Source organism: Coturnix japonica, chromosome 9 (genome assembly GCF_001577835.2).
Source record: "Coturnix japonica isolate 7356 chromosome 9, Coturnix japonica 2.1, whole genome shotgun sequence".
Lineage (NCBI taxonomy): Eukaryota > Metazoa > Chordata > Aves > Galliformes > Phasianidae > Coturnix > Coturnix japonica.
The window spans coordinates 20,195,068-20,222,410 of NC_029524.1; the positions used below are offsets into that span (position 1 = coordinate 20,195,068).

The 27,343-nt window shown below is 48.4% G+C and overlaps 1 protein-coding gene across 10 annotated transcripts in view; it reads left to right on the top strand.

Annotated features, from left to right (window-relative positions):
* Positions 1 to 23,492, top strand: part of VEPH1 (ventricular zone expressed PH domain containing 1) — a 49,267-nt gene extending 25,775 nt beyond the window's left edge. For 6 of the 10 annotated variants that reach the window (XM_015872208.2, XM_015872207.2, XM_015872212.2 and 3 more), the window contains 8 exons: positions 395 to 615; positions 4,991 to 5,200; positions 5,924 to 6,318; positions 9,012 to 9,151; positions 10,680 to 10,814; positions 14,924 to 15,041; positions 19,740 to 19,876; positions 22,783 to 23,492. In XM_015872208.2, coding sequence (XP_015727694.1) covers positions 395 to 615; positions 4,991 to 5,200; positions 5,924 to 6,318; positions 9,012 to 9,151; positions 10,680 to 10,814; positions 14,924 to 15,041; positions 19,740 to 19,876; positions 22,783 to 23,019 — 1,593 coding nt within the window. In that variant the 3' untranslated portion in view covers positions 23,020 to 23,492. The other 4 variants (XM_015872213.2, XM_015872214.2, XR_004308367.1 and 1 more) reach the window with 4 other exon arrangements.
* The last annotated feature ends 3,851 nt before the right edge of the window (positions 23,493 to 27,343 follow it).

Genomic DNA, 27,343 nt, shown 5'->3' on the forward strand with positions numbered 1-27,343 from the left:
TGGCTATACGCTCATAACAGCTGGGGGCACGTGTGGTGCTGGCTGTAACTGCCTGGTCGCCCTAGAGTGACTGCTGCTGCAGAGGGCAAGGCAGCAACCAGGACACAAGCCCATTCATGCAATGGGGCCACTACAAAGACACAAAGATGGAACCAGCCACAAGCTGTGCACCATAGTCTGCAGGGTCTGCTCCCCACTGAGCTGGGTGCACACAAGCACAGTGTGTGCCTGCCTTTGGCCTCATGGCGTACCACCATTCCCTAATGAGAGTGCTTTCATCAGCGGGATGCACACATGCCCATGTGTGCCTAATGTGCACACAACCCACTTTGCTTGAGCAAACATTGAATTCGTTTGTTTAGAGTTGTTTCTTTTTGTCTCCTTATGTTGTCAGGAGCAAGCCAGGAAGTGCCTGATGTATTTGGTGAACCAGCTGGCCAACATGGAGCACTCTTTTCACCACATCCTTTTGCTGGAAATTAAGAGTCTCACCGACATGTTCTCTGGCATCTTGGGCACCCAGAGCAGAGACATCTACCGTATGAGCAACAGCTTCACTGCCATAGCCAAGCTCCTGGTGAGACAGCTGGAGAGCAGCAGCACAGCATCAGCCAGGTAGAGCGGGTGGGTGTGACAGGGCTGTGTGAGGCACTGGGAGCTCCTGGGAGCTGCTATGTTGCTATTTCCAAATTGATCTCAGTATTCCTTGTGGTTTGTTGTAGTTTATGCTCATTCCGCTGTTAGATTGCATTGGTTATATGGTCAGGTCTGTGTGCAAGCTCACCCTTACACCTAATGGACGGTACCTTTGCTTGTAGAAGCAACTCAAGGCTGTAAGGATGATCCCCAGGTTCCTGCAATGCCAGGTGCCCTGCACATCACACAGCAGCAGCTGTGTCTTTGGCAATGGGGAACAAAGAAGCTGTTCAAGTCTGAGCACTTCCAAAAGCACGGAAAGCAAGCTCTGTCCCAGATCAGCAGACACGGGCAATCTGCAAAGCTTCCATTAAAAATAAACCAGTGAAGTCAGGCTGTGTAACTATCATTGGGTTTACTCTGGAAGATAACCACTGAGGCTGAGAAGAACAATGGCTGGCACAGTTCTGTGACATGGGTTTGCTAAGGAGCTCTGAGTAAATATCCTGAACTTGTACCCAACTGTTGTAGCAATCAGCTTCTCCACATCTCTGTGCTAAGATTAAAGCACAGGGAGCGATGCTGCGTTTGTCACATAAGGATGTAGGTGTTACTTAGATATCTGGTAGCAGTCACTTTTAATTAGGGAGAGACTTATCGTTGGCATTGTGTATACTGACGTGGGTCAAGAGGGCACAAAGGGGATAGTAATGCTGTGATATAAAACATAACAGATGTCAGAAAACTCATAACCATGAAGGACAGCCTTGGAGACAGACGTAGGGCCGGAGCCAAAACATGGAGGTCATCTGAGAAACAACTAATTGGTATCCTGGAGAGTTAGAAATGAGAGGGGAGAGGAGCCCTGCTGGAGCCACTCGTTTTGCAGGGCTGGGAGAAACATGCAAGGCACAAGGATTATGCCTGCTGCCCAGCACTGGCCGCTTAGTTTATAGCAGAAAAAATACATTATTTACTAAAATGCCGTGGTTTTCCTATGCCTTCTTATCTTTTGCACCTATTGTTTATCCAAAGCACAGGAAAAGGTTTTTGTTAAAATGTTATTGACCCCTTTCCCCATAATACACCCCTTTGTTAAGGGCTTGATTTGCTGAAGAGTAGAAGCTGCCTAGTGTGTGTATGTGTGTGTGTTTGGATACTGATGCAAAATGCTGCACTGTGTGTGGAACTGGGGGTGGGGAGAGGGGAGGGCAGAGCTGTGTCTGCAGTGGAAGGAAATTAAAACACAATTTCAGGCCTATATCGAGCATAGCATCAGCTAACACAGACAGGAGCAAGTACTGAGCAGCAAACTAAGGCTAAAATGAGGGATCTCCACTGATTTACACAGCTCTGCTTCTGATTTGTGCTAATGTTCAGTGAGAACGACCCAGAGGCTGACATGGCAGTCTGTGCTGGCTGCAGGGATGCTGCCATTACTGCTGCAGTGCTTCAAGGAGCAGCAATCCAGAGCAGTTGTGCTGTGGAAGGAATATAGAGGTTTTAAAATGTGTGGCTGGATTGCAACCATTCCTTCCAGAGTCATGTGTTTATATAAGAAGAAACTGATTTCTTTGGAATGATGGCTCGCTTGGAGTTGTTTGACACTGGGAATTTTACATGCATTTAGTGGAAAGTGTAATTAAAACCATGTGATGCTCTACTGCAAGTTGTTCAATCTCAGAGGGGCTTTTGAAGAACACATACAGAGTCTTAATGGGCAGATCCAACCAACAAGTGCAGCACAGTCAATTAAAAGTAGGCAGGAAAAGGCAGGAAGAAAAATTAGTGTTTTCAAGCCATCATTCTGGGTAGGGACTGGGGGGTAAGAGATGGCAGCAGAGCTGCTCAGGTTAATAGCAGCTGGAGGTACCTTTCCTTCCTTGAGGAGAGAATACCTCCAGCACATGGCTTTCATTTACCCTTCATTTGCCTTTCATTTTCTGCAGAGTAATTGGTTTCGGGCAATATTTGGAAGCTCCTGATAGGTTGCTCCCCATGAGTGGAGGCAGGCTCTGAGCTGCAGCCTCTCCTTGCCAGTCGCATGCCATCCAACCATGCCTTCAGAGCTGTCCATACATGTATTATAAGGACCTGCGCTCCATTCATCCACACTGCTTCCCAGCAGAGCCGCATCTGGAATCCATCCCATCCCGGTATATTTTCAGTAATTTCTATTTGTGGGCACTCTTCTGCCCACTTTAAGCGCAGGATGGGTGATGCTGATATTGGTGGCAGTCTGGATAAATGCTCTTTAAATTAATATATTACTCTGCTTGCTGAGTTAGATGGCTTTATAAAGTTGTCTACAGAGAGCCTGACAGCAGTGAAACAATGAGGAGCACAGCAGCGTTGAGGGTTTTGCAAGCAAGGTCCTTGTGACCCACAGTAAGTCTGTGCATCCTTTTCCTCTTGAAACCAGTCTGAGCTTTGGTGTAAGCTGATCCCACTCCAGGAACCTCAGCAATGTACCGAATGCCTTTTGCCAAGATTTCAAACAATAGTTTATTTTACTGTTGCTGCAAGGGGAGGCCAGCAGGAAGGGCTGCCAGCATCCCGTTGGGCACAGGGCAGGGGCTGTGCTGCACACTTCCCCTGAGGAGCTTTTGGCTTCCTGGGTGCAGAGCCAGTATCTGCAAGAGAGCAAGTGTTTGCTGGAGATCTTGGTATCAGCCAGGTCAGAGCCGAGGTGGGGTGCAAGGTCTGGTGCTGAGCTCTGTATTTATTAACCTATTGCTTTGTTGGTGTCTCTCTTTAGCGGATGTGTTCTCTTGTGTTTCCTTTGCAAAGCCATCAGGGCTCCACTGGAGAATGCTGGAAAACAACCACAGAATCATTTATGAATCATAGGATCACAATGGATCATCTAGTTTCCACCCCCCTGCTGTGTGCAGGGTCACCAACCAGCAGCCCAGGCTGCCCAGAGCCACATCCAGCCTGGCCTTGGATGCCTGCAGGGATGGGGCATCCACAGCCTCCTTGGGCAGCCTGTTCCAGTGCATCACCACCCTCTGGGGGAAAAACTTCCTCCTAAGATCCAACCTGAACCTCCCCTTTATCAGTTTAAAACCATTCCCTCTTGTCCTGTCAGTAGAAGAGAGGTGCTGGTATGGAAGTCCACTCTTACTTCCAGCCACCATCAAGGCCTGCTGGCTTGGCTCCATTGTTCACAAAGCCATCAGCTCATCCATCCCCACTCGGGGCTGTATATGCACACATGTGTGTGCAAGAAGCTTTCCTTAGGGCTCAGCAACAACAGCGAGAGCAACGTTGAGAGAGCTGCTGGGGGGGGGCAGATTTCAAATGAATTAAATCTGAGAGTCGTAGGACTGGTTGAGTTGGAAGGGACCTTAAAAGGTCATCAAATCCAACTCCCAATCCTGTCCCGTGTCTACAGAAGGATTTCTTAACAGAGGTCATACCTCAATTCCTTATTAGAATACTTCTTTCACAAATGCTCTGCAGTGTTAATGTGTTTTTGCCTGAATTAAAAACCAAACAGGACAAATCTTGCTGAGTCCCCTGAGAGATACCCCGAGCTGCCTTTATCAAAACAAATAGTGCGTTCTGTGATGCAGTACTTGCAGTTGTCTTCAAATGTGCTTTCTTTCCACAACTGCTGATTTGCAGTGTTTGGGACTTGTTAAGGGGCTTCCCAGCTGTGCGCATGACTTATTGAGATGCAATTGCTTTGAAGATGCTGTGTTAAAATCCTCATTTGTGGCTTTTCTATATCCGTGTTTCATGGATTGAGCCATAGGGATGTTTGCTCCTAAGGTGGAGAAGGAAGCCTGGGGGACCAGAAGCAACACCAGCTTATTTCAGTGCTCCGGGTAGAGATACTGAGAACTTCTGATTCCATTTCTTTCCATGTGCTGAGTTCCAAAACATGTTTTTCTTACTCAGAGTACATTAAGTTAGTACCAACTGCATGTGCTTTCGTCAAATTGTTAAAACCACAGCCTCCTATAAACCTTGCAATTAACTCTGCTTTTGGTTTAGGAAAATAATGTCAGAAGTCAGTGTTTAGCAAGCTTGGAAGAATAGTTTAAGTTCAGCTGAAAAACTTTTCCCAGTGGGACTATCAGGAAAAGAGGTTTTCTGCTTGTACAGATACAGCGCATGCAGTTTCTAATCCAACGTTGTCAGAGATGCTCAGTATTTCTGATCCATCTGACAGAGATGTTGGTCTGGAAGATGTTTCTGAAAATGCTTAATCAACCCCAAGGCAAACCTCTGCTGAAACAAAGTTATTTCCCCAGGCATGTAATGTGGGTCAGTGCTGGAAACACAGAGTCAGCATCATGATGAGCAAAGTGTACTGGAGTTTAACCTCTGCTTTCTGCTTCCCCAGGACTGAAAACGATATGGACACGGAATCCCCTGTACCACTGGGCAATCTAAAATCTGTTGTGAATGGCAATGAAGAGGATGAAAAACTTCAAGTGAAAATTCAGGCTTTTGAAGGAAAAATAAATATTGACACCAGTACCCCTGGCTCAGTGAGAAGATACAGCTTAGGCCAGGTTTCTAAAGAGGAAAGGAAGGATATGAGATTTAACAGGTATGGTTCTATTAAATGCATGAGTGGTTTTCAGGAATATCAGTTTTGTAATGAAACGTTATCCAAATATTGAGAAATGGATCTGTGATACCTGTGGGCATTGTAAGGAATCTGAACCAACTTCATATCCATGAATTTAAAGGCTGTCAAAAAGATTCCAAGTTATTTATTGAATCTGTTCTGCACTCTGAAATAGCAGGGAGGATGGAAAATGTTCACAGATGACTGTGGGGAGGAAGATATGGGCAGGCATCAGCCCTGTGCCTGCTTTCAGGCACTTCCCTTCCAGCCTCTTTGTTCTAATGGAGACCTTAGTTCTGTGCTTGGTGTGTGGATGCGGGTAACGCTGAGTCGTGGTTCAGGTTTGGCTCAGTTAAATTGCAGTTGGATGGCATCTTTATGACGTGATCAATAAAGCATATGCTGCAGTGCTGGGGTTATAAGTTTCTCACAGATAGGTTAATTGGCTCCTTCTATGGCATGCAGATGTTGTTAGGACTTGGTTTCATTTGCCTATTAAAACTGTCTTGCATTTGCTTTTGAAATACGTATTTGTGGAAGGTATTTTCCTTGGCTAAGCTGGCCTTGTGCTCTGCTCTCAGAGCTGGCTGCACAGGGCTAACTCAGAAGAGCACATGTCCAAATGAGTCCTTTCTCACTGCTCACCACACTGTGCTCTGCTGTACCCCCATTCCAAAGCACTTTTCCCTACTTGCATTGCAGGTCCAAGAGCCTGGCTTTGCATGCAGTCCGCATGAAGGGAGTGAATGCAGACAGTGGGCAAGATGAGGAGAATGGGGACGTAACTGCTGAGATCTCCTTCACTGAGATCTACATCAGCCAAGAAAATGACAAGTTGCCTTTTAGTGTTGATGCTGAAGAAATGCAACTGGGAAATTCCTTGGTTTCACACCAGAGTATCGACTGCACAGAACTGGAAGGTTCTTCAGCACCTGCTGGAGGAGAGGCCCAGGAAGGAAGCATGGAGGTGGGGAAGGGTCCTGCAGAGTGCCATGACAAGCTCTACCTGCACTTGAAGGAAAACCTGGGTAAAGTGAAAGCATATGTCATGGAGATGGGGAGGAGGATTCCTGTCCCTGACCATTGTGTTATTGAAGGTAAGAGGCCTGAGCCTTTCTGGTTACAGCAGCTTTAACACAACAGTGTCATCACAGGATCTGGGCAAGTGGGTAGCAAATAAAACAGGAGCAGGGCTGCAGTGGAACAGGTTGCCCAGAGAGGTTGTGGGTGACCCCTCCCTGGAAGCATTCAAGGCCAGGCTGGATGGGGCTGTGAGCAACCTGGTCTACTGGGAGGCATCCCTGCCTATAGCAGGGGTTGGAAGTGGGTGATCTAAAAGATCCCTTTCAACCCAAACCATTCAATGAGTCTATGAGTAGCACACAACTGAACAAGCACATTAATTAATTAATTAACTTGAATTAACTTCAAGTCCCTTACATCAAATCAGAAGGTGACATTTTAACTTCCATCAAACATCATACCCGCTGTTTGCTTACTTTTTTTCTATGGTCAGTAAGTTAACAAGTCTCCGCTCATAAAAGAGACCCAACTATTTATTATAAAAGCTCACATTTCTGCAGGAATTTCTAAAGATGGGCAAAAATGTCAGGTCTGCTACTTGAAGCTGTTCTTGTTATGGATGAAGTTTTTGCTTCACAGAGTCACAAGGAAAATATATGAGGGAGAAATGTGTCTGGAAGCGATGAAGGCTGCAACCTTGTGTTAATCAATATTTTTAAATACATGGCTCCATTTCCTTTCTGAAGTACCTATTATGATATGTTCCAAGCATGTGACTATTTCAAAATCCATTCCAACTCTTGTAATTTCCTGGAAATCCACATCTAGCATTCTTGGGGAAATTCCTTGAGTAGGGGCACATGTGCAGAATGGGAGATTTATGTGACTCATTCTAAATATGCTCAAAGAAATGTCTGGCTCCTCACACAGGGGACAGCTTTGTTCATATTTCAGATATTACACAAACCACTCCATCAAAAACCTGGCAGATAATGGGCTTGTATGATCTCCGCACGCAATAGAGGCTCATTCAAATGTATCTGCTTCACTTTCTAAGTAAAATGTTTAGAAAATATTAACATGTTTCTAAGTATGCACTTGGCTAATGTTGGCCATGTAGGAACTTGTTGAATTGGAAATGTAGTGTATCACAGAGAGAAAATAGACAACATAGGCAGTTCAGAGCAGTGATAATTAATGACAGGCCAAATGCTGTTCACTTCAGCAGGATTCAGAGCTGTGCTTGTGCTTCTAGTGCAGGAGGTGTCCAACCTGTCTGCCACCATGGTGAGTTCCTCAGTGCTCAGCCTGGATGCCATCCCCCAGAGCATTGTCTGGGACATGCTGCCTTGGGCAGGAGATGCTCGTGTGCTTTTGGAAAGGCACAGAATTAGTGTTTGGAGCCCCTGCCAGGTATGGGACACTAGTACCAAGGGCACTCACTTCCAAGAGTTGGGAGGTATTGAAGGTTTTCCAGATATGTTGTAACTGAATGTTCTCTGCGGGCTGGAAAGCAAATGGAGCAAAGAAGAATGATGAAGAAAACCAGATATGTCATGATGACATCGTTGAGTGATTGTCTACATCAATTACAGTCTGAATCCTGAATGATGGAGCAGACTGGTAGGAGGGGTGTGAGGATCACCAGAGCCCCTAAAATGTAGGAGGCTGAACTGACCTGGGACTGCACAGTCCAGAAAGAGCCAGCTGGCAGGGCTCTGTAAATCACAGGTGACAAGATAAACTGGGAGTGGTGGCTCACTGTCTAATATGTGTATGGGAGAAGATGTAATGAAGTTGTCAGGAAGCAAACTCAACCTATACAAAATAGGTGCCTCTTGACGCGTAATTAGCTGCATGTAATTTCATGGCAGAACTGATTGCTACAGTGCATTAATTATACTGAAAGGGCACCTGCTTTCACAGGTGATTAGGTAAATTCCTGGCTGAGAGCCTTTCAGCCAGGCATCTCTCTGCCTCAGAAGAGCAGAGACCAGGGAGACCCAATGCTTTATCCAGTTCTTGTCACTGAAGCTGAATTCAATGAACAGCATCTTAGCCCCTCAGTATAGTGTTCTGCTCCAGGCTCCATGTTGCTCTGCAGGAGGAACCACAGGCACACATGTTCTGTGGGTTAGAGACAGAGAACTGATAAAGGAGGAGGCAGCAGGGAAGCAGGTTGCAGCCCACTGGTCCTGAATCTGGTTGTTGTTAAGCATTCTGTTGTGCCGAGGGGTAATTGGTACCAGACGATGGAGGTGATGGAAAAGCTCACAGCTCCCCTGCAGCGTGCGCCTCCGCTGCAGCCCGGTGCTTCTGCACTGATTGGGAGCAGCTGTGGCCCTGGTGGGGCCATGGGACATTGGGTGCTGCCAGGGCTCTGCTCTGCTGTGCCAGAGATATAGCAGTGGGGATGTTATCCCACAGAACTGCTATGAACGCTTAGACAGTTCTGTGTCTATGGCTGGGTTTGATTCCGGATGGGAAGCTGATAAATATAGTTCCTCTCCTATTAACAGACTTCACTTAATAGCACAAGATTACCACTGTAACTCGAATAGTGCATGGATTGTTCCCAGAGGCAGTGGTTACCTACCTGTACCTAGAAAGCTGGAGGGAGCAACAACAGCAGCTCAGCTGACACACTCATGCTCATGTTCTTTAACTGTGTGCACCAGAGCCATCCCCACGCATGGCAGTGCCCACTTAGGGGCAGCTACAGCTCTGGTATGCAGCTGACTTTCATATTCTTTCTATTTACTTTTAGATACCATGAGAAGCTGTGTAGCAAAGCTGTTCTTCAGCTGTCCCCTGAAGGGCCACTACTGCCTCTACAGCAAATCCAGCTTCACACTGCTCAGCCCGCAGGCTCCACTGTGGATCCACATCATGTTCCTCTTCCAGCAGGTGTGTGCAGGGCAATGGTGGGGCACATCTCTGGCGTTGTGCTTGGAGCAATGTTTTAAGGGTTAATCTGCCGGAATGTGCTCCTAACCCGCTGGGTGAGCTTTCATGACTCGGGTGATTGCTCACCTCTGAGGGTAAATCATAGCAGACTGAAGTGGTTTGGAGTTTGAAAGGATTTCTATTAATTATTAGACTATTCAAGATGAACTTATTGTAAGCCAACTGGATCCATGTTGTTTAACCTACATAGAGTTGACCATTGCCATTCACCCCACCCTACTGCACCCTTGGAAATACAAAGGGTTTATCTGGAACGTGGAGCTCATACGGTGAGTGATGCTGTGAAGCTGGCAGGTCAGGTCATTCCTCCCTCTGTTTGTTCCTAGAAATGAGCACAGAAATGGATGGAAAAAATAATACAGAAGTGTGGCTGATCTGCAGATTTCCATGCTGGTCACCGTGTCTCTGTTCATTGATTGCCAGACACAGTTTGTTCTGCTGGACTCTGCAACAGTAGAAGCAAGAAATAGTTTTTCTCTCAGGTCTCCAAGGCAGCCCCTCAATTTCAAGGCTCTGCTTTTTATTGAAATTCAGAAATTTTAATGGGTAGCCATATCGTGTTTCAAACCCCTCAGATGGAAGTGGTGAAACTCATGTACTGCTGCTTTCTCAGCTGGGCAGCTCTCAGTCAGAGGGAAGGGCAGTGCATTTCAGTGCAGAGCTGACTGTCAGACAGTAGAGTGATAACTAACAAGAGGAAGAAAATGAGAACAGGGGTATCTGACATAGGAGGTGCTCTTGGATTTGGTCATTAAAATCAACATGTACTGCTGTAGGACTTGGGGTTGGCTTCCCCCACTGGTGTGTGGTGTCACATTGTGCCCATCACTCCCCTGACATCTCCTCAGTTGCTATAAGCCCCAGCTAACAGGCTGCAGGCTCCTCGTGCCCAGCGGCAGCCCCAGGCGCTTTGTTTCTCAGCTCTGACTCGGGCAGAGCAATCCAGCTGGGCTGCACGTGTTGTGCAATCCTGCACTAGAAGCATGGAACATTGGATTTGCTTGGGCACTCTTAACTTGGCTCCAGCATGCAAATGCATTTTCTGTTTACAAGATCACATCGTAGATATACTAGAGAAATAATGCTAAGCCCTCTTAGCCACTCTTTTAATGTTGGCTTTGTATGCAGTTTGTGTGGTGAAGAAGCGAACAGCACTGCAACATCAGAGTATTCCAAGGCAGCATTAGGTCGCATCCCAGTCCATTGGTGCAGGTGGCCTTGGGGGTGACAGCACCCAACCTGACAGCTTTTGTCCCCCTGTCTGCTCAGTGCAGAGCCCCAGAGGCAGGTGAAACCTGTGGGCATTCATCCAGTTGTGTGCATGTAGGTCCATCATAACTCCTCAAAGAGAAATGAACTGGTTGCCTTTTCCCTGCATGGCTGCCATTGTATGAAAAAGAACAAGAAGCTCTTGGTTAATGGCTGAGCCAAAAATGCTCAAAATGCAGTTTCCAACATTCTTTTTCAGGGCCTGTTTGCAGAACCTCTGTCAATGCAGAGTAGTCCAGTGCAAGTCCTCAAGGCCCTGTGGGAGAAGACGCAGCTCAAAGGGACACACAGTTTTGAAACTGCCATGATCCAGTCTACGTTCCCACACCAAAAGGTAAGTATGCTTCACATCCGAGAGGAAAAAAAGCTTTTAAAATAGCTCTAACGAGTGTTTGCTGTGCTCCAATTGTGAAAAATAAGCCCTTTTCCTTTCCTTTTTTCCCTTCCATCCATCAGAAGTTCTGCAGATTAGGAAGCCCGGGGAGGTGGTGGAGTCACCATCCCTGGGAGTGTTCAAGGGATGTATAGATGTCGTACCGAGGAACGTGGTTTAGTGGGAAACACTGCTGATAGACGGATGGTAGATGGTTGGGCCAGATGATCTTATGATTCTAAGTCCTTCGAAATTAGGGCTGAGACCCAATCTGGGTGCCAGTGACAATTGCTTCCATCTACTGGGTTACTCAAAAACTGATCAACATGTGAACTCTTCTTTCGGTGCAGCACTTGCCCACAAGCCATAGCAGTGTTGGCCAGGAGCTGTATATTGAGGCTGCCCGGTGGGCTTCTGTACCAGGCTTTTGCTCACATCACCTCCTGCTGGCTGAGCATATGATGATTCCTAGGGCATATTTCTGGCTGCTGTTGTACAGGCAACACTCAGCTCATGGGGCAGGGAAACACCCCACAGACACTGTTTTCAGCCTCTGCGAGGGTCTGCAGTGTTGTTTTGTTCCATGCTTTGAAGGGTCTCCAGGCTTGTTCTGCAGCCCCTCCTAAGCACTTTGTGTGGATTGTTCCCAAAGCGATGAGAACCAGTGATGCTGCATATGGATTTTTTCTTGCTCACAGTTTAAAACTCTGGATTCAAATTAGCTGCCATTATGGGACATTTGGCAGCCGCTGGGAAATCTGCCTCCTTGAACACAGACTTGGCTTCTATGAAGACGATCATTTGCACATGCACCATTGGTTACCCCCACCAGTTTAAAAGATTACTCTTTCAAAGCTGTTTACTGTCTCCAGGATTTCAGGGAATGCCATTTCAAAGCTATTAACCGTGCTTCCTGGAAAAGGACACTATAGGATTGTGAAACAAGTATCTATTCATCCTAAACATCTCCATCCAGTGAAATCGGATGAAATGCACTGTCAAACATGGTTTTAAAGCACTGTTTCTCAGGACACTGGAGGCATAAACATGAATGAGATTAATTTACAAAAGTTTTGGGCGGTTTAAAAAACAGGACTTTCATTTGAAACACCTGATCCCCCAAGCTTGCACTGCACAGAGCAGGGAGCTGCTGCCGCAGTGTGAGAGCAGCGGGTCACAGCTTATGGGCCACTTGGACATAGGCCCAGCAGAGTCCCCACCTGGTCTGTTATCTGCTTGGAAATCCCGTCTGGAGGCATCCAGAGGCATTATGGAAGTCTCTGCTGCACAGTGCCATTTAACTCGGGTCCATGACATCTGTCAGGTCAGAGCTGGTGGAGCACGGAAGGGTTTGGGGTGCATACAGGGCTTGGAAATGAGCGTGCTTTCATTAGGTTAGGTGTAGTGCACTGTGTGCTCCCATTATGAAAAATGCCTCGAGATGTGATCAGTCCCCAGCGCGACAGTTGCACAATCCTGCTGCTGTCAGAGAGGCGTTCAGCCTGTTAGGGGAACTCCCGGCACTACCCAACAGGAAGAATATCTCCCAGTTCCTGAAGTCGTGGGGCTGGAAAAGGAGGTAATGATCTTCACTCACGAAATGAATGAGGTGTGGATGGGCAGAGGGAGCTCCGGCAGATGTGGGCTATGGGAAGCGCTCCTGATATGGAGAACTGTTGGGCAGATGGGATGCATCTGAGAGGGGAATGGCTGCAGCAGTGCTCCCTGCAGCGTGATGCTGCACCTACATCCTCCATTTTTGTTTTGCATGTGACATAGAATCTGAATTTGGGTCCCATGACGTTTCTGTTGAGCAACTGAGTGAAGTTTGATGGACAAAACGATTGCTGCTGTTCATCTTACTCCTCTTCCAGTAGCACAGAGAGCAGATTTCTGGATGTTTTCCCTTAAGATGTTTTGAAATCTCTTGATGACGTTTGGAATCCGCTGCAGAATGAACACCGTGTTCTCTACCCAATTCTTGCACCCCGTGTTACAGCGCTGTCTGAATGTCCGTGCCAGAACTGGGGATGCTGCTGCTGATGTGGGAGCATGCAGGGGAACTCTGCAGGCCGGCAGCCAGCAGGCGCCCAGTAAAGCCAATACTGTGACCTCCACTCCACTATAAATCAATGCAGACATTTCCTTGATGCATATTCAAAAGAGTGTTGCAAACCAGGAGGAAAAGCTACTGCATCAGTGATTTATCCCAATGTAAACTCTGAGCAGTATTTCCAGCTTCACCTCGCTGTCAGAATTCGGAACTGGGCCGGCCTGTGTGTGCAAGGAATTGCAGCAGATGCCTTACAGTGAGAATGCCCGCATTGCTGGGCAGCGCTGTCTCAAATCCAAATCGACAATGGGATTGTGCCACAAAAAATATTGATTCAACACAGCTCAAAACGTGCCGGGAGTAAAGTGCTTCCAGATGTGCATCCCTACAGATCTCCATTCCATTGCCTCACTGCTCTCTATAGAAGACTATGAAGGCTGTTCTGGTTGCAGCTGTGCAGAACGCGTTGTGTTGCCTCATGGTGTATCAGAGCAGCCATGAGGTTCCCTCTCAGTGCCTCTTGCTGAGCAGCTTTGCAGGAGAACAGTTCACATTTTTAAGCCGCTGCTGGCTCTGTCCTTCCCTGCTTTTTGTCTGCTGCCTCCCTCTGTGCAGCAGAATGAGGTGCTGTGCTCTCACAGTGTGGTCACTGATGTCTCCCAGGTGATGGAAGGCAGGATGAGATGCATCTTTCCTCTCCAATGAGGCATTTTCCCCCTGCTTCGTCTCCCAAAATCAGCTCCTTGTTTCAGCATAAAAGGAATACAGAGTGGAAAAGGGCAACAGCTGTCTCACTATTTCCCCGACATTTGCCTTTCACATGGCTCATTGCAGACACTGGAAGGTTTCCCGCAGGATCCTGGGCTTGTTCAGCTCCATCCTCACAGTGTTCTGCACAAACTCACTGGGAGCAGTGCCCCGTGTGCTTTGTCCACCTCAAAGCCCCCAGGTGTGTGGGAGGAAGGCTGGGGGAGGCCATGCACCTCTCCCATTGCACAGCACAGTAGCCAGACACACTCCTGGACTGCATGCAGTTCCTTTTCAGGGGGCAGTAAGCACCTCAGCAATGCAGACAGAGCAATGCAACCATACAGTGCTGTGTTGTGCAGTGCCGTGGGGCAGGGCAAGCAGCCCTTCCTGCCCCAGAAGATAGAAAAGGTGAGAATGGCACAGCACTTCTTTGCTCAGTGGGGTGAGCCCATACCCCTGGCAGCACAGGGTTTTGTTCCCATCTACTGCATGAATTCCTGTTTTCCTTGGGCTGTGCTGCAGACCAGTGATGGTCCTGAGGGAACAAACAGGAGTGTTTTCTGAGCCTTCCTGACTGCTCCTTCTGCACAGGGAGCAGTGTGGTTGTTGTTGGGAGCTGCAGCTGAGCTTTCTGCAGGCCTTTCATCAACTCAGGCATCACATTGGCTTTGTGGCCCAGCCCTCATTTCCTGGCTGCTCTCAATGGAAGGACAGCATCGCGTGTACCTGGATGTGTTTTGTGCAGGATAAATCCATCCTGTTGTTGCTTCATTTCTGGAAACATTCACAATGACATTTTAAAACATTATTATCAGTGCTTCTTTCTGGGGGGTGTTTTCAGAACATCTCTCCTTATAAACAATAACAAAAAAAGAGAACAGATAAAGAGCAGCCTCTCCCCCTTGCTGCACTGGGAACCCACAGAACAAATCTGACCTGCTGTCAGACAGGAGGAGGTCTCCAGCCTGTGGGACCACTGCCCCGGGGGTCCTGGAGAATGCTGAGAGCTGGAGGGAAGGAGGGGCTCAGCTGTGGGCTCTGGTGGAAGGAAGGTGGAAAGCACTCAGCCCCATGGTGTGCTTCCAGAGAGCTGTTACAGTGGGTGCTGCCAATGGCAGAGGGAGATGCCCTGCTCAGCATCACCTGGGCAGGCCATTTGCCAGCATGAGACAAGTGAGAGGGGGCACTTGTCAGCTCCTGCTGTGATGTGGGGTCCCAAAGTGTAAGGGGGTTTGGTTTGGTTTGGTTTCTCTCCTTATTGGCCCAGGATCTGGACCACGTGCAGATGCACCTGGAAGAAGTGAGGTTCTTTGATTTGTTTGGCTACAGCGAGGAAGCGGGAGCCTGGCAGTGCTTCATGTGCAACAACCCTGAGAAGGCAACAGGTGAGTGCTCTGCGGGCAGGCTGCAGCCAGGGGTGCAGAGAAATGTGGTTTTCACTGTGCAGGAGCGCTGCTGGTGGTGGTGGTTGTGCAAAAGGAAAGTTAACTGACCAGCATAGCAGAGATGTTATCTGTTATTGGGACTCTCCACGAAACTCATCTCAGCCTTCCTGGTGAGATTTGGAATGTAAACCCACAATTCTGCATGATTGCTGGTGCTTGGGGAAGGGCAGGGCTCTGTGCCTGTTCTGTAGCACACAGCTACAGCTCTGCTTGGCTGCATCCCAAGTGCCATCACCAGGGCAACATCAGCACTGATATTGCACCCAACCCATTTCCTCTGTCAGGGCATCCCAGGGAGCGTGTCCAGGGTGACTGCTACACTTCCTTCAGCATCACTGTGTCTGTAGTGCACATCTTAAGAGCGAGGCAGTGCTTAGGGACAGCCGTGATACTTCAACTGCATTAGAAAACAAGGTGAGAGGAAATGAACTTCGTCCTGTGTAAAAAAATCTGGTGCAGGATGGCCTTTTCCTTGCAGGAGTTTTGCCACAACTTGACTGCATGCACAGTTCTGGACAAGAATTACAACTAATTTGGCCAAGCTTAGAATAGCTTGCTTCCTCAGCTACCTGCTTGGGCAGCTGCCCTCATTCCATGGGGCATTCCCCAATCTTCCTCCTTCTGTAGCTCTCATATGGGATCTGTCTACCACAGAAGTCGTGCTCTGAGCTGAAACTACACCTTGGTCCAGCTGCCTTGCTGTGCTTTGTCCATTGCATCGGAATGAGATGTTTGTCAAGTCACAAGGAAAATGAGTCCATCTTGTTTAAAACCTCAGTGCTTATTAGAGCTCGCTCCTCAGTTCTTAATGCACTGAGAAGTCCAAGTGAATGAACAGCTCGGTGCAGGAGAGGGAGGAAGATAGTGCTTAGTGGATGAAAACCTGCAGGTAAACGTTCCTGAAATGGGGACGTGGAGCTATGGGAAGAGCGGTGCCAGAGTGGGAGACACTCAGGGGTCATTGGGGGTTTATGAGACGTGACAGAAAAAAGGGCTCCAACGTCTCCTGGAGTGAGAGAGAAATGTAAAGGCTGCAACACATCTTTTATCCTGTTCCACGGTGGGACAGACGCTTTTGAAATCCCAGCTACTTTTGAAAGACAAGAAAGTCATTCCTGCCTCTCAGCAATGCTGTTTAGAAACCAAGTCCTTCAAGAAGGAATTCAGAGGCAAATTCTTTTTCCATTATTTCCTTTTGTTTTCTGCTAATGTTGGGTTTTTGTGACATTTTTTGGATACCGTGTTGCAAGATGCCATTTATCCTGGGGACTTAGGGAAGGATTATGCCCTGAAGCCTGGATCTCTCTGTGCTCCGTGTTGCTGTTTGCAGATGCAGTTGTGCTTCAGCAATGCAGTGGGTGAACCCAGTGCAGCAATCAGCACAGAGAAAGTCTGACCATTTCACATGCATTCTTCTCACTTGAAAGCACTACTTCGGCAACCACTCTTCCAGAAGTGCTGCTAAATCATCCTGAGTTGTTCCTGCTACCCCTGAGCCCAGGAGGGAGGGAGCATTCCTGCAAGCCCGACTCATCTGCCCACATCCACGTACGCACGCTGGCTCTGCTGCTGTCCCAGAGCTGGGAAAACCAGACTGCACCATTTTCTATTTTTATTTATTATTATTTTTTTTAAACAATAACCACCCAAGTGTGGATGTAAGGCATTAGAAGCGTTAGTCAGCACTGCGTGCCTCTCATTGGGAAAAGCTGGCTTTTAAGAGCTGCATTTCAACATAACCTCCTGCGCTGACAGTTGGCTCACAAGCCTTTACACACCAAAAATTCAGTAAAACCACTTGATAGCCTGCGAGGGAATTGCAGTGCATGCCTTGTTCTGGAAGCTTACAAAGAAATCGCAGTAATCCCCATGGGCTGCAGAGGAGACATGGTGCCCATGGGCAATGATTCGGGTAAAACGGAGGGCTTTTGATAAATTCCTCCTTAAAAAAGCAATTCGCTCAGAGGAGCCCGCACCGCGTTAACTTTGGGATACATTTATCTTTTGCAAGCAGTGGTGATTATCTGGTGAACCGAAATATCCCCGCTTGCTTGAAAGTCATAAAAAGTGGCGTTCAGTAACGTGTCCTTTCCAGGTTTTCAACAAAACCAAATGCGATGATTAATGAAGGAGAGCTGATCCATATTCCCTTAGGTTAATTGCGTTTATCTTCTGCCTGCCACCCACGCATTCCATTCTCTCAAGTTAAGAGGGGCTTATTATCATTGAGATCATTCACGGTGGGACTGAATTTTTGTGGATGGCTTCGTATCATCAAGAAGATTTAATGCTTTGCTTTCTTCTTGAGTTCATCTTGGAAGGGTTGTTTTGTTCTTGTTACTTGTATTCAGTGCCCAAACAACTCGGAGCCTGGCACACCGTGATTCCGCAAAGAAAGCAAGGTACAAGCAATGGGAAATAATTCCAGCTTACATCATGGTGGACGCTTACATCCATGGGTATTATTTGGAGTTGAATTGATTAGTCTCACTCCACTGAGATGGTTTAAGAAGCAATGGATATTGTAGTAGAAAAAAAAAGGCATTGTTTTTAGTTTTAGGGTACTATTTTTAGTATTTTTAGCCTTTTGGTTGTTCTTTGGTGAAGAAAAAAAAACCATAATGAAAAATACATAATAGATACAGCATTTTGGGACCTTCAGCTCCTTTCTTTGAGTGAAAGATCTCACAGAATGTCAATAAACCACCACACGGTGCTTTCAGACCCATAGGCTGGATGGTCACCCAGTTTGGCTGTAAGCAGGAGGTGGGATGACCAGCCCCTTCAGCTCCCTCCCTGCTGAATTATTCTGCCTCACCATGAAGTTAACTACAATCAAAACAAGCAAAATGACTTAGAAAAAAAAAATATTGGAAAAGAGCTTAGTTCTTATCTTTCATAAATCTTTCTCTTCTAATCAGACCCTCAGACATACTGGCATCTGCTTCATTATGACGACTTTGGAAGCTGACATCAGAATTCCCCATGGACCTCTTAGTGGATGTAGGCGAGAAGTGCTCTGTTATCATTGGTTCCAGCCCCGAGTGCTTAAAGACAGACCAGCATTTCTTTAGTAAATCCTGTTTGTGAAAGACTTTGGCCATGAAAATCCAGTTTAGGCCAAAATTGCATGTTAACTTCATTTCCCATGTTGCTTTCCTGACCACCAGCCATCTCAGTGCCCAAACATTTTGTGCCTTAAAGCTTCTTAGTTTGGCTTAAAACGTGTTCCTACTGCCCTGGAATCAGTACTGCTTCACAAGGCCTAACCATTGAGCAACTGTCTTTCCATATCAAATCTTTCTATAGCTCCATCCAGATCTTTATATGTCTGACATCAAGGTCTGAAAGTTACTATGCATGTAGTGAGTCATTTAAAGTGGTCATTTAGAAAAAAGATGCCCTCCATCAAGAGGCTGCCCACATGAGTGGCAAATGATGGGAAAGATGGAGGTACGGGACTGTGAGGAGTGCAGAAAGACCCCTCTTTATCACAGAAATCATGGGCACGGTTCCCTGTTCTGGCTGAATCTTGGCCACCCCCATTTTCATTCAGTGTATCTCCTTCCACAGACAGAAATATTTAAGGTCTTTCATGAGGAAATTGAAGCAGTACACACTGAAGACCCCCAAAGCGTGTGTTACTGCCAATGTAAACAGTGCTGGGGAAAAAAACCACATTCCTGATCTAAACCTGCTGCATCTGTCACCGCCTTCTGCTCCAGCTGTAGGAGCACCGCAGTGCAGTTGGTGGTGGGCAGAAGCTGTTGTGTCTCTCCCTCTCTTCCTCCTCACTGACCTGGGCAGAGCTACCCCATCTTTCATTTAACACATGCTCCATACAGATGGCATTCACCCATGCATTGCACAGGTGCTGTTTTTACTGTTGCCCCTCAGGGAAGCAGAAAGGTTGTGGTGTTGTTTGATTATAAGTAAATGAATTTTTCTGCAAAAGGTCCACGGGAGGTTTAGGTTGGATATCAGGAAAAGCTTCTTTACAGAAAGGGTTGTTAAGCACTGGAATGGTCTGCCCGGGGAGGTGATTGAGTCACCATCCCTGGGTGTGTTTAAAAACCATCTGGATGTGTTGCTCAGGGACATGATTTTGCAGAGGGTTGTTAGAGTTAGGGTAGTATGGTTGGGTTGTGGTTGGACTCAATGATCTTAAAGGTCTTTTCCAACCTGTGATTTCATGATTCTATGGAAGATGTGGGTGTGCAGCAGGAAGTACAGGTGAGCCATGCTGGTGGGCACACAGCAGTGAGTGGGGAGCGAGGTAACCTGCCCACAGCACTGCAGAGCAGGAGCAGAGCTCTGTGCTGAACTCTGCAGCGTGGCGTGAAGCCATATAGACAACATAAGTGCTGGCTTCCAGTTGCACAGAGTAATAAATTCTTTCAGGGCTGAGGAACAATTGGGAGGCGTAATGCTGAGGATAAGTATGTGATGAACAAGGGACAGAAGGAAGAACTGCAGCCTGCCAGGCCTCCCAGGCAATGCATGACTAAGGCTGGGCGCCGGGGTCAGGAGGAACGCAGGCAGAGCTGACTGCCAAACTGTGGATATTCAGCACTGCAACAGAGCCTGCCCTGCCTGAAAGAGGCAGAGAGAACCTCTGCTCTGTGATCTCCCCCCCAGAGGTGAACCAGGACGGGCAGCCGCTGATGGAAGGCAAGCTGAAGGAGAAGCAGGTCCGCTGGAAGTTCATCAAGAGGTGGAAAACTCGCTACTTCACCCTCGCTGGCAACCAGCTGCTCTTTCGGAAAGGAAAATCTGTGAGTACGGAGCACATCAGCTCACCTCCTGTGTTTATCTCCCCTGCATCACCATTCCCGGGGGTTCCACCACGTGGCTTTTGCCATGGACCTCATGCTCCACCCAGCCACCTCCAGCTGAGCCTTTGCTCCCAGCATCTATCCCAGTTCTATCCCAGCTGACTCCAGGGTGCTTCCATCACCAATGGAATGGTAACGTAAACCTGGCTGTCCATCCTGCCTAGCAATTATTACTCTGCATGAACACCATTTCAATAAACTCTGCTTAGATAAATATATTTTCCCCCTTGCAGAGTGTTCCCATAACCGGCGTTGTTTGTGCAGGAAGTACAGGTTTGTTTAAGGCAAGGTGATGCCAAAGTACTCCTCTCCCATAGGAACTGAGTGTTGTCTTTCACTTCTGCCCTCATCTAAATTCAGGGCAACTCTACTGAAATTTCTGTGAAATCATTTGGAATTGACACCAGTGTGACTCAGAGACAAGTTCATTGCTGGTCATGGATGAGCAGGTAATTAAATCCAGTCCTCATTAGCTCTTACTTGCCCATTAGTAGAAACTAACTATCCTCAGCTGTTCACAACGAGGATTATCAAACATGGCGCAGAGCAGACCTTTTATTTTTGTTGCAACAGCACTCTCTTTGGTAATCCAAAAATAGCAGCATCCTCCAGCTGCAGCCAAGCCTTAATATTTCTGGTAAATAATCTTTTTCATTACAGAAACCCAGCAAAGCTCTTTAAGCCTCTGAAATGGCTTCCTGAGCCCCTTCCTCCGAGGACTGCGGCAGGAGGGCACTGGGCCTTGCAAACAGAACAGCCTTTTCTTTACTTTCTGGTGCCTTCTGATGAATTGAGATTTTGAAGACATTTCAATCCATACCATGCCTCGGCTTCTGCTCAGGACTGGCTGAGGTTCACTTTTTGCAGCGCCAGAGAAGTTGTCATTTCTTTAGCGTGGTGATTAGCTGAAGGAAATGTGTTTAACGGAATGGATTTAATTAGCTGTGCAAATAAGGTAGGCAAAAGTCACACTGAACACCTTGATTCCCCTGGGATGCTATTGGCGTGGAGCAGTCGCCCCTGGCACTGTGCTTTCAGTGCTTTCCTGGTTAGCATGAGGATATTGTCAGACAGCAGAGTTTGCTAAATGGCAGAACTCATATAGGTTAACTTCCCTTTCATAGCTGTCAGACTCCAAGCTTCCTTGTTTCCTCTGGAGCTGCACACAAGTATCTGGCTCCTGGAGGAGCAGGCTGGCGTCCAGCCCCCAGGGACTGCAGTGGTTGTGCCTGGGCAATCAGTCCTCCAGCTGCCTGTTTATATCCTGTTACCACTACATTTTTTTGCTTAAATTAGAGAAATGAGATGTTAACCATTGCCTGGGCTGCAGTCCGGGGGCCCCCCATGCCCTGCGCTGCATGCAGGCCTGGGGTTGAATGCTGCACACACCAGCAGAGGGGGGTGGCCCGGTTGTGCATTGTGCCCTGTCTTGCTCCGTGTCTGCATCTGTTGGGAAGGCACAAGTTTGCTCCCAGTGCCACAAAGTCTGCCCAGCATTGGACTGGGAACAGACAGCGGGATGCAGTATTGGGGTGGTGAGCAGCAGGAGGCACCGACAGCACTGCAGCAATGAGGGCTGGTAAATAGCTCTGCATTTAGAAAGGAGAGGGGTTCTGCCCCATCTGGTGCTCATCACAGGGCTGGGCAGGACAGCTCTGCTCCAACAGAGCAGCAGATCTGGCACTGCTGCACAGGGATGGGTGCTGGGACCGTCACACTGCTGGCCTGGAAGCCTAAAGCAGCCCAGAGGAGGCACAGCTGGGCAGCCAGCTGGATGTGAGTGCCTCTTTCCCACCACAAACCTTCCCTCTGCAGAAGTACCCACGCAGATGCTCTTTGCTCTGAGTAAGCAATGGGATTGCCAGCGGGTGAAGGGGGGCAGGAGAAAACCAAAACAGAAGAGGTTCAAAATGAGCCACATCCCACAGTCCTGGAAAATTGTGGTAAACAGTATTCACAGAAATGTGCCTTGGGTACATTCAGCTGCCTTGAGCAGCTTTTAGCAGTGTGTGCACAACATCCCACCATGGGAGCATTGTGGTTTTTCTCAATGCTTGTTGGCAGGTCTGGCTCACAAGGTGCAAAGTTTTCCCCCTGAGCTTGTTGTTGTTTTGCATTTGCTGCAATGAAATTCTCTGTTTAACGTGGGTTCAGTTTCAGTGCAGAGCTGCTTACTGCTGTCTTAGAATCGTAGAATGGCCTGGGCTGCAAAGGCCCACAGTGCTCATCCAGCTCCAACCCCCTGCTGTGTGCAGGGTCACCAACCAGCAGCCCAGGCTGCCCAGAGCCACATCCAGCCTGGCCTTGAATGCCTGCAGGGATGGGGCATCCACAGCCTCCTTGGGCAACCACAGAACCTGAAGTGGTGTTGGTGTTGTGTCTATGCATGGGGGATCCGCGTGGTTGGAGCAGAAAGCTTTTGGAAAACCTGCCTTACTCCTCTTGCTAAAAAGTCTCAGAATCTCAACAGGAGAAACATACAGCGTTGGGGGATTGGGGCTCACATGTCTCATCTGGAGACCGCAGCTCGTGTCTGTTTGGTGAGCTCACACATCTCCCACAGGAAACTTCTGTGACTTTGCAGCCATCTCTGCTGCTCCCTGCATCCCATCCCCACTCTTACAGTGATGCTGAGGTTTCACAGATGTTCTGCTGTATGTTTTCAAACCACAGCACGACCGAGCTGTGCTGTGCTCTTCATTCCCCATTGAAAACTGCCGTGGCTTCCACTGCAGGAAATCTCTCTTCTGTTTTCCAAACCAGCACAAGGAGTGGCTGCTCCCCTTTTGGTGGGAGCCCCAGTGTGTCAACTTGGTTCTGTTTGCCTTCCCCACCCTGTGTTTCAGAAAGACGACCCCGACGACTGCCCCATTGAGCTCAGCAAGGTGCAGAGCGTCAAAGTGGTGGCCAAGAAGCGCCGGGACCGCAGCCTGCCCCGGGCCTTCGAGATCTTCACCGACAGCAAGAGCTACGTCTTCAAGGCCAAGGATGAGAAGAGCACAGAGGAGTGGCTGCAGTGCATCAATGTCGCCGTTGCACAGGCTAAGGAGAGGGAGAGCAGAGAGACCACCACGTACCTGTAGGGCTGCAGTGCTGAGCACCCCACTGCTCTGCACCCTCTGTGGGCTGCCCGTGGTGGTGGGCAGCTGCTGGGACATGAGAGGCTGTGGGGTGGCCACACATTGGCTGTAATGCTGCCAAAGGAGCCACGTGCCGCCATCTGTGTGCAGGTAGAGACGTGGCTGCCATGTCCATGTGCAAAGCACAGCTTTTCCTTCAGCCTGATTGCCTCCAAGCTGGGAGATGTGGCTGCAAAGCAGCCTGGGTCCAGTCCTACAGCTTGGGCATCCATGGCCTTGGCACTGCTGGAGCTCCTGCACTCCTCCATCTGCAAAACAATCATCCTGCTCCTTATTTAACCCCAGCGCCCCTCACCTTTTTCCTGCCCCTACGAATAAAAATCACAGCTGCTGCTCCTTCAGGTCAGAGATGGGGCGATTTTAAAGACTTCACAGTGCAGAAAAATAAACTTAAATATTGAAGTGTTTTGGTTTCTTGCTTCCTTCTCCTGCTTTGCCCCCATCTGTAACCAAACCTAATTTATTTGAACAATTGTTTTCCTTTCTTTTTTTCTTAATTACTTGCCTTCACTGTGAGCTTTCAAAATGGCTCCAAAAATGGCTCGTTTCCAGATCAGAGCTGATGGGGTGGGTTGTTTTGTTGTTTATTTTGGGGTTTGTTACTCTCAAATGATTCCAGAGTGGAGGAAATGGCACAGAAAAAAAAGAAACTGACAGCAAAAGAGGAAAGGTGGGGAAAAATGAGTGGGAAATCTGTGGATGAAAAAACGAACCTGGAGGCCAAGACGGGATAGATAGAAAATGTGACATTTTCCAGTTTGACTAAAGCCTTGAGAACGGTATCTCAATGATCAGAACCTATTGCACTGCCAACAGATCTCCATGTCCAAGTGCAGAACACAGACACAGGCCGGGCTGTGACTGGGTCACGTAGAAGAACCACAGTCACCTGTTGGGCTGCGGCTGTCACTGGCCAGGCTGTGGCTCATCACCACGGCCACCTACCCACGCTCTGCCCTGAGACTCATTGGAGCAATGGGACCCATTAGGGTCATTAGCGCCCTGCTTTGTGCCAGCAAATGATTACACAGAATAAGAAGCTTCGCCACACTTCTCCTGTCTTAAATTAAAACCTGGAATAAAATGAAAGAGAAATTCGGCTGGCAGCTTATCCTAGTCAGCCTCCTAAGTGGAGAAACACAGAAATCATCAACCCAGCTATGATGGGAGCTGGGAGATTTAAAAATAAATATGAAAAACCAGAAATGCAAATTGCACTGTGGTAAATGTTTTTCTTGAGCAAATATATAAATAGTTCTTCCTGTTTCTTTTTTTAAAATGACGTGCATTGGAGTTTCTAAATTGGAGTAGTGCTGTGCTCGGAGCTTGGGGCACTCCTCGCTTCCTGGCTGAGCGATGTCCCCAGTAGGAGCCATCCTGGGGTGGGGACAGGGATGGGGATAGGAAGACAGAAATGGGGACAGAGGCAGGGATAGGGATGGGGAATGGGCCCAGGGGTGGGGATAGGGATGGGGAATGGGCCCAGGGGTGGGGATAGGGATAAAGAGCTGAGCGCAGCCCTGGGAGCATTTCCAGGGGAAGTTTACCCCACGATTCGCCCCTGTCTCCTCAAACAAGTCCTCCAGCATGTCCGAAAGGAGCAGAATTAAATGGGGGGTGAGTGTGTGGGCACTGCACACAGTGCTGTGGGTACAAGTGGGACAGGCTGGACCTTTCACTCACCCTCAGATCTTCCAGCTTTTCTGACCCCGCAGGGACCCCCACACCTGCCCGCTGCTGCCAGCTCAGCCAGCCCATCCCAGTGCTGACAACCAGTACTTTGAGGACAAAGTCTGAGCACCTCACAGGTCTTTTCCAGTCATAATGGTTCTGTGATTCTCAGTGCCCTCTCCACCTTCTGTGGACACAAGGCACTCCAAAGGTAATGCTGGCTTCCAGTACATCTGAGATCACGGTGTTTCAGGACAGAAGTGCCATTTCATTAAGCGATAGCTGTTGGTTCCGGGCCAGCTCTTGCCTCCTGCTCTCTCCCCTCTACCTTTGCCCTCCACTTCTTCTGCCTCTTCCCCAGTAGGGGAATCACATGGAGGCACACATCCCATGTGTTCTGTGGGCAAAGCATGAGGAAATTGGAATGGGGGGGTCGGAGGCATCACAAATCAAACAATGCCTTTTGTTACCAGAAAGGAGCACATCCAGCTCCCTTCCAAGAGAGTGAAAAACAAAACACCCATCTGGGAGCCCTCCAGGGTTCAGCCTGGAGCTCACAGCAACGTCCCCACGCACAGCTCAGTAACAGGAGCACCAAAACATCTCCAGGTCATGAGCAAAAAAACCCATTTGCTGGTTCCTGGCAGTCGCGTGTGGAAAAACTGTGAGTGTCTGTGAGAGGGCTCTTTGTTTTGTGCTTTGCTGTGACAGGATAACTTTGAATAAGCAGGTAACACTTGTCAGTGGGTACACACGTGTATCTGATGGGGTGACTGTCCAAGAGCACATGGCAGTAGGAGGCCATGTGTCACAAGGCGCCGCGCGGATCCATAACCAAAGTCCTGACGTTGGTTGTGCGTTGGGACTCCAGCCCAAGTGAAAACACTCATGATGAGTGCTGTTGTTTTCCCTTTGAAGAGCGTGAGTGTGACGATCCTTCGCTTTGGTGCAGGTGGTGCTCAGGCAACAGCAGAAGATGTTTTTCCAGCTGTCCGTGGCTGTGCCTGAGGTCTGACACTGCCCCAGCCACACTGAGTCCTGGGCTGGAGCACTCGGGTTGGGGTCAGGGTTAGGGATAGGATGTAGGTTGCTGAACCTGGGCAGAGCTCAGAAGACCTGCTTTGGGAAGACGGGATGTTAATTGAGAAGTGAAGCTGTGTGAGCATCCTGTTCTCCAGCAGCCCTCCAGCAATCAGCCTGGTTGCTCTTCGGATGGGACTGGGACCACGGACCAGGGCTGTGTAGGACATGGGACACCACCTGCAATCAGGCACCCCACCATCCTCCCACCGGGATTGCTCCCAAGCAGCAGAGCTGAGTGCTGTGCCTTCAGCAGAGCTCACTGAGCACCACGCAGGAGCACTGCTGGGTTCATGCTGAGGCTGGAGCTCAGGACACTCCATGAGGCAATGACACAACACTGGGGAGCACCTTCCTGCCCTCTGTGTGGGAGAACCAGGAGGGTCCTCAGGACCGTGGCTTCACCTCATTGCATCAGCCAAAGGCACCTGGGTGACCAAGCACAGGTGTGTGGGAGGAATCACTGAGGGATCTCTGCAGAGCAGCTGCAGCCGCCTCGTAACCTTTGTGGATAATCGACTTGAAACTGCTCACTTTGTCTCATGGGCCATTGGCCTCTTCTGCTTCCCAGCAGAGCAACTGAAGTTTACAGGCAGGAAAAAGGCGACAGTAAATGTTGGCCAGGGAGGATCATTTGTCTTGTGTGAAGTTACTCCAGCCGGAATTCATCAGAGGGTTGGTAAACACCTTGCAGCCCTCCAGAGAGCTTTTCTTTTTGGCCAAACAAAAAGCAGTGAACTGAATGGAAGCTGAGCACTCAGAGCTATTTTTGCAAATGGTTTCAGCTGTGTTGAGTGCATCACATCTGGTTGTATCCCGGCCCATTTAATCACTAAGGAGAGCACAAGTGAAAAGTAGCCGCCTTCTTCAGCAAGCTGAGCTCAGTTTGGGCTCCCCTTCTGTTCCCTGTTAGCTCCCCACACCTTCAGTCACCTCCAACACAGGCATTGCAATGGAACAGGAAGGATGGTGGGGAACACGATGCTTTTATCCACAGCTTGTTGTACGTACTGTGATGAAAGGGGAAATAAAAGCCACGTGTCAGATATCAGTGTTGGTATCGAGCTCTAAAGCCCATAAAGCTGTTGGGATGGGGAGGATGCTGTGTTTAACAGCAGGATGTTGCCCAACCCTTTAACCTGAAAGTTGTGGCTAAGCATTGCAATGCAATGAATTCATGCAATGAGAGACTCCCGGGATGAACTGGGTTGGAAGTGACCTCTGGGTTCATCAAAAGGCTCCCAGGACTTTCTTTCATCCATTCTTCTGGCTCCTTCAGACAGAATGAGCAGCACGGAGCCCCATACCACCTGCTGTAATAGCCATACGGAGCACAAGCCTGAGAAAAAAGGAACCAAATAAGTATTTTCTCTCATCCCAAAGGAGACAAAGGGCTTCTTAAGCTCTCACAGCTCCCTCCCTTTACATCTGCAGCTCTACTATCTACACAACATGACCTGTATTTGTTGCTTTCTTTATTACACTCCTCTTTTCATTTGTTCTTTTAAAAGTTTAG